This window comes from Sminthopsis crassicaudata, chromosome 5, assembly GCF_048593235.1.
Source record: "Sminthopsis crassicaudata isolate SCR6 chromosome 5, ASM4859323v1, whole genome shotgun sequence".
Lineage (NCBI taxonomy): Eukaryota > Metazoa > Chordata > Mammalia > Dasyuromorphia > Dasyuridae > Sminthopsis > Sminthopsis crassicaudata.
In genome coordinates, this window is record NC_133621.1 from 198,505,031 (window position 1) to 198,514,515 (window position 9,485).

A 9,485-nucleotide genomic window follows, 5' to 3' on the forward strand; every position below is an offset into this window, starting at 1 on the left:
AAATCCAACATGTCCAAAATTAAATTCGCACTAGCTAATCCTGAAAAATTGGACCTTCTCCTAACTCTCCTATTTTATCAATGGCATTACTATATTCCTAATCATCCCGACTGGAAACCATCTTTTATTACTCACCCCTCCATCCAATTTTGGGGGGGAAGCCCTAATTGGTGCAGATTCCCCTTATATCTCATAATCCTTTCTTCATTCTCTCTCTCTTTGAATTACCTTTTCACTTTCCTATCCACAATACCTGACAGGTAAGAGACACTTAACAAATGTTTATTGATTGATTAATTGATCATTTAAATGGGAGCAGGTTTGCCTGGGGGCAGAATAAAGTGTTATCTATAAAATGCAACCAGAAGAATGAAAGGAAAGACTTCTGACTGTACCCTGCTGGAAATAAGTAGTTTATTTTTTTTTTGGGGGGGGGGGTTAAACCTGAAGCAGTACAAATGATATTCAGGTTGGAGCAACAGGAACATGGAGCATGTAGGAATTCCATTCCTGGGAAGAATCTCTCTATCTATTAGCTTCTTATTTTAACATTTTTTTTTTCCTTGCTAACTAGATGTGAAGTTCAGTGGTTTCAAGTATTGTCAAGTACCCTAGTGAAAAATCCCAAGGATTCCACCAGAGATACAGGAGATGTTTTTCTGATGTCTCATTGCATAAATACAAGTATCTCTAGGATATAAACGAACCATGTATTGAGTGATAGTCCCTTACTAACATCTGTCATAGCATCTCTCTTGCCATAAGTGATTCCATTCTAAATTTAGAATGAGTACACACACTCCAAGTCCCCAAGTACATACACAATTTGAATATGTAAGTCTAATAATCATCTGGTTAACTTGATTTGCTTGCACAAAATGCACAAGTCTATTTATCTGGAAGGAGAAAAGTGAAAGAAAACACTTTACTGTGTAAGAGTAGGGTGATTGACTTATTCAACCTCATCCTCACTTAATAATAAAATCACTGCCCAATTATGGACATTGGATTGTGAGGAAATGAATATGATACTAGACAAGAGGTCTCTTCCAATGTCCACTTTAGTCTTCTATTATATCCCCTGGGTCCTATATAGAAGCATCAAATTACCTGGGGTAAGACATTTTCTAGAAATTTGAGCAAGTAATAACTTTTAAAGAAATTAGTTGGTTGGGAATGGACTGGGGAGAAGAGGATTCCTTGTTCTCCTTCCATCAATAAACCTTTTGACCCAAGAAAGACTTAGTAAATTTCCAAGGGTTTGGAAGATTTTAGACTTCCCATCTCCCCATTGGCATCCTGGAGAAATCGCTGAATCACCTGTTAACAGTTATATCAAGGACAGATAAATTCAAATTTGTCATACTTAAAAGGAATTTTTTGAGCATCTCACAAATTGGAGAAAAGGAATCCAGCAATCATGTGAATTATCCTTTTGTCATATGTGTTATCTAAGCCTGAGCCCACTTTCCTCTGACTTTGAGGGTATCTCTTTCATACCAACTGTTCTACTACCTTAGTAAATTTATACTGCTTCCTAAAACTATCTAAGACTGACTTATTAAAATGGTTCTCAATTATGATCAATTGTGAAAGACTTGGTTCTTCTCAGTGATTCGGTGATTCAAAGCAATCCCAATAGATTTTGGGCAGAAAATGCCATCTGTATCCAGAAAAAAGAACTAAGGAGATTGAATGTAAATCAACACGTGCTATAATCACTTCTTTTTTTCTGTTTGTTTTTTTTTACCTCTCCCATGGTTTTTCCCTTTTGCATTGATTTTTCTCTCCTAACATGACACATAAAGCAATGTGTGTTAAAAATAAATAAATTAGTTATCAAGTTATAATTGACATGGAGAGAGGGAGCAGAGCACATCAGTGAGTGCTTGAGACAATAACCTTAAGGAATCCCCTCATGACTCCCAGGGGCATCCCTAATATCACAAAGAGGAGATGGGAGATGTAGTGAGATAAATTCTGGGGACCCAACTCATCAATAGAATGGGAATTAAGATAATGGTAACTCAGAGCTTACATAAGCAATTATAATGAAGGTGTGACTGCCAAAAAGAATTCAAAGCATTTTTGCAACTGAGAAAAGCTGTCTTTTTGCTTGGGCTGGTCTGTCTTTGGCTGAAGTTTTCTTGAGTATAATTATCCTTTACTCATGACCAGAAAGGTGGCAGCTCCTTCATGTTCACTCTAGCATCACATCAGAAAAGCTAATAGCATTCCAAGGTTTTATAGTCACAATCACTCACAGCACCAAAATTGTCCAAATGATAGAAAAGGGATAAGAATAGATACCAGATAGGAAGCTGATCATGGCTCCAATGCAGTCATCTTTTCACATTTATTTTATATATCAGAATTGTTTTCTCTCAAAAAAACAGAAGATGGAAAGATGTGGAAAAAATGAAGGAGAATTGGAGAATGCATCTTGTGCTTTCTTAGATAAATCTGGGACCAAAGCCCCCAGCCCTTTAGCAAATGGGATTACAAGAAGGAGTTAGAAATGCAAAAGAAGAAAATAATACGTGGTTCCAAAGTTCAATAGTCTTATACAATCAGTGACAGGAAGAGTAGGGAAAGCAAGTAGGAAGAAAATGACAGGATTGTCACTCTTTCAAATTCCCTCTGTCATATCCTTCTCATCTACTCTTTATGAAATCCCAAAGGGATTAGATTGTTCTGGGAATGTTTTAGTAGAGGCTTCCTTCAAAATCAGGCTCACTGGTTCCATTTCTTTGAGCCAGTGATAGATTACTTAGCTCTTGTTTTCCCCTCCTCCTGCATGGGGGAGGGGAAAAAAGGGAAGGATCTAGGCAAAACCTGATAACAGAAGTCATTATAAGCCCCTCACAGCACTATGTCTTGTGCTCCTACCCTTAGCTACTTACCCACAACCTCAGAAGTACCGTTGTGAATTCATGTCAGGTTTTCTATGCTTATCATAACCCATGACTACCTATCCTAAGGACTTTCTTATGCTAGGTCATCTTTTCAAAGAATGTTAGAACCAGGGCTTTAATGAGTCTATCCTTTACAAGTCAAGAAGGGGAAGGAAAAGGAGAGTTCCTACAATGTTCTCTCTCCTCTTTTCTGTTCTATTTCATTGACAGCTAGCAACTGAAGGAAAGGGAGTTTTGCCTTACCCTGCTCCCTACAATTTCCTACCCCACCCACCAAAATAACACAAGCAGCAAAAATCCTCAGAATATCAGCTATGACAAGTTCCTAAAACTCACCAATCAAGGTAAGCCCTGGTTGTAACAAGCTCCCTTCTTCATCACCACAGGTAGAAAATCAATAAAAGTGGCACAGAGAAATATTGACAGTATTGTTACCCACCCTTACCCACTTTCATCCCTTAATTCTATCCTCTTGAACTCACTCCATTCTTGACCTAAGCAACCTAATTCTTTCTGTGCTACTAAAAGCTCCTGGAAGGGGCATTGACAAGAGGGTAGTCTCCCCTACTCCCCCCCTTACAAAAAGCAAATCTACCCCAAATATCCACCCATCAAGAACCCAAGACAACCCATTTTAAGCCATATCCTTGGCACAAGGAAAATAAGAGTTCTGGCAGCAAAGAGGGGAATAGTGGGACTGGTGGCTAACAGATCCTGTTATCACTGGCATCAAATCAGCAGGATCTAAAGACAAAATTTAATTCAATTTTCTCCTTTTTATGTGTGTGTTTGTAAGCAATATCAGTGCACAATACAACAAAGGTTCAAAACACAGAGGTAGTAATTCTTACTCACCCAAGAAAGGGTGGTTTGGTCCTTGAAATATTAAAAAAAAAAAAAAAACACACATCCAGAGGAGAGCTGGACTGGGAAGGGATAGGGGGAAACATTTACCCTGCCTGAAAACATCTGGATAAATCCCAGGTGCTCAGCTCACTCAGGGATGCATAGCCATGAGTTCATAGAATTCTAGGATTTAGAACTGGAAGGGAATTTAGGAATCATAGAATCATATGTTTAGAGTTGGAAGATACCTTAAAGGCCATCTTGTCCAACCCCCTCATTTTACAGATGAGGAAACTGAGGCTTAGAGAGTTTAAGTGACTTGCCCAAGATCACACAGGTAGTAAGTATTGGAGCTGTCCTTTGCCTCCAAAGCTAACATTCCTCCCACTGCATGACTGATCCCTTCATATATAGATCAGAAAACTGAGGCCCAGAGACACAAAGTGATTTGCCTAAAGTCACAAAGGTAGTAATTAATAAAGCCAGGATTTTAACCCAGCTCATCTGACTCCAGATCCAGTATTTTCTACTCAGTCATGTTCAAGTAAGAGTGGAAAGTTGAGGGGAAGGAAGTGAGCAAAGCTCATTGCTGCTTGTCTCTTACCAACTGGAAAGGATCACCTGGTAAGTGGCAAATAGCACACACACATTACACATACACACATTCACTCACTAACACATCCTATGGCCATCACTTATAAAAATTAAGAGCTAGAGAGGATGTTTGAGATCATCTAGCCCAACTTCTCATTTTACAAGTGAGAAAACTGGCCTGAAAGGTTAAGTAGTTTGCCTAAGCTATTACACATGGTAAATGGCAGTGCCAGAATTCAGTCATGTTATCTGACTCTTGGTCAGTGCTCTTTCTACCACATACCTCCATCTCTGCTTGCAAAAAGTTCATCAGGGAAAGAGAAGAGAACAACGTGGTTCGGTCCATTACCACTTGTTGGACATAGGTTATCACTGACCCTAGCACGGAAGAGCCTCATACAGGGAGAACTGGTACTTACTGAGATCAAGACCAGGGACTGAGTTAGCTAAACCTCAGGTCCCTCTCCCATTGTTTCCCCCTCTGTTTCACCTTCCTGTACATGTACATGATTTGTGTGGGAAATGATGAGGAGCAAGAGTGGGGGAAAGCTATTCAGCTTGTTAGTTGTTCTTTTGGAGGCTTGAGTCTGGGGAGGGGGAGGAGGATGAATGTGCAATAGATTAAAAGGACCCACTTTCCTCCCCGTCTATTACTCCTCACCCCAGAAAGCAGCTCTCTTACAGGAAAACAGTAACATGGCAGTGGGAAGTCAACCTCCATAGCTTTTCTTCTGTATAGTTTTCCCTTCCTAAGGATAACCTGATCCAGATGTAGATGAAGGAAAAGTAGAAAGAACAAGTGGGAACATGGGTGGGAAGTAGAAAGTACGAGAAGGCAAGGGATGACTTCTTCCTTAATTCTGGGAGGAGACCACCAGGGTATTGACGTAGCCATGGGGTCCCGTGTCATTCTCTGGGATGCAGTGACCCAACTGAGAACCTCCCTGAGGGGTGGTCGGCGGGGGCGATGGGGGCGGAGCTGGGGGCGGGACTCCGTAGCCTCCTCGGCTTCTGTTAGGGGAACCCAGACTCCCCGGGCCCCAGCAGCCTTCCAGGGCCTCCAATCCCCGGCAACCAAGGAAAAAGAGGTTCTTGAGCATGAACACGGAGAGCGGCTGCTGGTAGCTCACCACCAGAAGGCAGCGCAAGGCCAACAAAGGCACATCCACCAAGCAGCCGGCCAGCAATCTCAGGAGCCTGCTACAGCCCCCGGCCCCAGGTCCCCAGGGAGGGGCGCCCGCGGGGGTGGGGGCGTTGAGTTCATAGAGCCAGAGCACCGGAGAAGTGAGGGTCAGGAAGTAGACAGCGATGAGCAGGTAGCGCAGGTGGGAAGGCAAAGGGACCCGGCCCTCTAACATCAATTCCACCAGGGTGAAGCTGTCCAGTAAGTCCAGGCAAGTGCCCAGGAAGCAGCCGGCGGCGCGGTGCTGCTGGGGCTGCAGGAGCAGGGGTCCCGCGGATCCCAGGGGGGCGCCAGCCTCACTGATGGCCCGTACCAAGCCGTAGAGCAGGGGCGCCGAGAGCGCCATGGTGAGACGAAAGCCCGTGGTCCCGAACGGCGCTCGGAGTTCGATTAGGTCCAGGATGGACGTGCCAAGTATCAGAATCACCTTGGGCGTGAAGGCGATGGAGTAGATCAGCCAGGCCAAGTAGGCAAACGCGAATTCTCCCCCGGGGCCGGCGGAGTCCAGACCTTCTCCCGGGCCGCCCCCACCCCCGCGACCCCGCACTTTGCCCCCGGCCCCGGCTCCCACGGCGGCGCCCGACGGAGCCGGCAGATGGAGGGGTGGGGGTGCCGAGTGGTGGTGGTGCTGGTAATGATTGTGCAAGCCGGCCGCGCTGCCCCCTCTTCGGCCCCGGCTGTTCTTAGCGAAAAAGATGGCCCAGCCGACCACGACCACCAGATCTGTGGCGATCCAGGAGCACCAGTACAGGTCGGTGACGGTGATGAGGTACAAGTCCAGCAGCCCGCCCTGGGCCAGCAGCAGCACCACGGACAGCGCCTGGTAACCCCACTTGCACTCGGAAGAAGGGGCACAGCAGCCCCGCCGCCCCCTGGACGGGGGCCTGGACGAGTGGCCGCAGCAGCAGCAGCAGCAGGCGCAGCAGAAGGAGCCGCCGCCGCCGCCGGGCCCACCGGCGCCCCCGGACGAACGGCCCCCCGGCCCTCCGATGGGTCCCGCTCCACCCCCGCCGGCAAAATCCACTGCGGTCATGCTACAAGAGGAGCTGGACGTGGACTTGGAGGAAGAGCAGGAGAAAGAGGCGGTGTGAGCGATCAGCTGAGCGCCGGCCTGAGCGGGGGGCTGCGGGGGGCCAGAAGCTGTGGCGGGCACCAGGGGCTTGCTAATACTGACGCTCTCTTCGTCTTCGTCTTCCCGCTCCACTCCTGTGCTGCTGCTCGGGGAGCCGCCGCCTCCCCTGCCTCGTCGCCTTCCTCCTCCCCTGCTGGGGCTGGTGCTGGTGCTGGTGCTGCTGTCCTTAGAGCCCCTCCGGCAGCTGCGGTAGGAACCCCCCCGAAAAAAGAACGGCTGCAGCTGGGAAGCGGCCGGGGGCGGTGGAAAGGAGCCCGAGGAAGAGGAGACTGGACTGTGATTGCGAAGCGCCGAGTGCATTGTCTTCTGAACAAGTGCTTCTGGGGGTTCCCCAGCTGCTCCTTCCCCGCCAACCCCTGGGGGCGGCGAGGTGGCCGTGGGAAGCCTTGGCGAGCTCCTCCGCTTCCTCCTCCTCAGCCGCTAGCCCTCGTCACTGGACCAGGTGGCTAGGAGATCCGAAGTAGAGCTGCCGGACTGGCAAGCCGAGCCGGAGAGTGGGAGAGAGTGGGGACTGAGGAGACAGACGGAGATGGGCGGGGGTGATGGTGAGGGGGTGTTTGCTAAGAGAGAGCCCGGGAAGGGAGGGAGAAGAGGAGGAAGGGAAGAAGAAAGATAGGCGGAAAGGAAACCAGGACTGGATTCAGTGAGGAAGGAAAATAAAATGGGAAAGAAAGAGGAACATAAACCTGGTTTGCTGGATTTATCTTGGGGAAGGAAAAGGTTGAAATACAACAATGAAGGCAGGAGCTGGGAAGCTGCCAGGGAGACCCGAAGTTCTTAGCAAATCTGCTGAATCTCTGCTGGGAAGGACGAAGGGAAGGGAACAAGCATTTTAAAAGCACCTACTATGTGCCGTGTGTTTTTCCAACTCTTTCCTCCCAACTCTGAGGTAGAAGCTAGGATCCAATTTACAATTGAGGAAACTGAGGCCATCAGAAGTTAAGTGACTCACCTAGAGTCATAATGCTCTAAATGCTGAAGATCTTCCCCACTCCCCAGTCAGCTCTCTATCCATTTCACTATCTAGTTGCCTCTAAGAGGAGAAAGTAGGCCAGAAAGGGAGCTCTTTTCTCTTTGTCAAAATGAAGTTCAAGGGGCTACAAGTGAATTATAGCCTCTCTATAATCCTTACTGTCTACCCTGCATCCCCTATCAGGTGAACAAAGCACTATGACCTCAGGTCAGGTTTCTGGGTATGTGGTAAGAACATGGCTATAAAGAAAGGAGAGGAATAAATCCATTTCAAGAGAGGACTTTCTTTCTAGGCACAGTGCTAAGCGGTGGAGTTCGACAAATATGCAAAAATCCCCACCCTAAAGTTTCTTACTTATTCTCAGTCGTAGATGCCATGATTTGAAAAGAGTGAGAAAGCAACAAGATCATGTGATGATCAACTGTGATGCACTTGGCTCTATTCAACAATGAGATGATTCAGGGCAATTCCAATAAACTTGTGAAGGACAGAGCCACCTGCATCCAGGGAGAGAACTATGGGAACTGAATGTGAATTACATATTATCAAAGACAATGAAATGTTACTTTAAAAAAAAATTAAAAAAAAAAAAAAAAAGCTTTTTAGTGAGGGAAAAATCTGAAGGGAAATGACCCTTCTTGATGGGCTCCAGGAAAAAGACCATGTCTCTGACAGTAACTCAGTATCTGACTGAGGCCCAGTGAGAAGCAAACTGACCCTCTCGAGTTATCTTATACAGACAGAACTATCCTGTATTGACTCCCACTGGTACTGTAAGCAATCTGGAAGGCAAACTATAGAATCAACTCCCAAGACTATTTTGTATAAATAGGATGAGCAGTACCACCAGTTGATTTACTAATGCACAGAATAAGCATAATTAGCACATCTTGCTCTAGGTTCTTTCCCTGATTGTTAAGCTGTGCAATAAAGGTTTGCCCCTTGACTTAGAGACAGTTTGAGCCTGTGAATTCATTCCTGGTTGACTCCCCATTTTCATGACTTGTACCTCTTCACATCACTAAGTTGGAGAATAGAAGAAAATCACGGGAGGAGAAAGGGAAGGAAAAATATAAGAATACTCTAGAAGCTATAAACACATTTGAAGAGGCTGTGAATTCATTCCTGGATGACTCTCCACTTTCGTGACTTGTACCTCATCACATCACTAAGTTGGAGATTGGAAGAAAATCACTGGAGGAGAAAGCAAAGGAAAAAAATAATACTCCAGAAACTAAACAAATTTGAAGCTCTTTGAGAAGAGAGGGGAATTTGATGTCTGAGGAGGAAGCACTTATTTTTGTCCTTCAATTGGCTTCCAATTAATGTTAAAGGAAAAAATCACAACAAAGAAAAGAAAAAGGTGTTCATTTCTTCTCCCAAGGAGACTGACCATAGTATTGGAACATAACAGGGTAAAAAAATGTTCTGTGGAAAGCTGATGTCCAAGACAAATTAGGAGATTTTAAGAAAGCACCTATTTGCCTTTGATGAATTCAGGTGTCCTTACCCAGATAACTTCATGGATCGAATTAAAAATGGAAATGACATGAAAGATCATGGGGAATGAAAGACGTACTACAGGTTGGGAAAAAAAGCAGATATCTGAATTCTCCTTCCCAAAACTGAAGAGAATTGAATCTGCAAACTATTGGCCAGTGGGTAGTGGGTTTGACTTCAATTCCTGGAAAAACAGAGAGAGAGAGAGAGAGAGAACAATTAAATAAAAAATAATTTGAGAGGAGAGCATCAGTAGAATAATGAGAGGCTTCCTGCAGAGGGTGGTGCATTGAAAAAACTTCATCCAGAGTACTGTGTTAAGTTCTGGGCGTCAGTTTATAG

General features: G+C 45.5%; 1 protein-coding gene across 1 annotated transcript; it reads right to left on the minus strand.

The window, feature by feature from the left end:
* Positions 1 to 4,855: 4,855 nt before the first annotated feature.
* TMEM121B (transmembrane protein 121B) lies at positions 4,856 to 8,235 on the minus strand. Its single transcript, XM_074269404.1, has one exon. It carries the CDS (start codon positions 6,968 to 6,970, stop codon positions 5,210 to 5,212), a length of 1,761 nt encoding a protein of 586 aa, XP_074125505.1. The 5' UTR covers positions 6,971 to 8,235; the 3' UTR covers positions 4,856 to 5,209.
* Between the last annotated feature and the right edge of the window lie 1,250 nt (positions 8,236 to 9,485).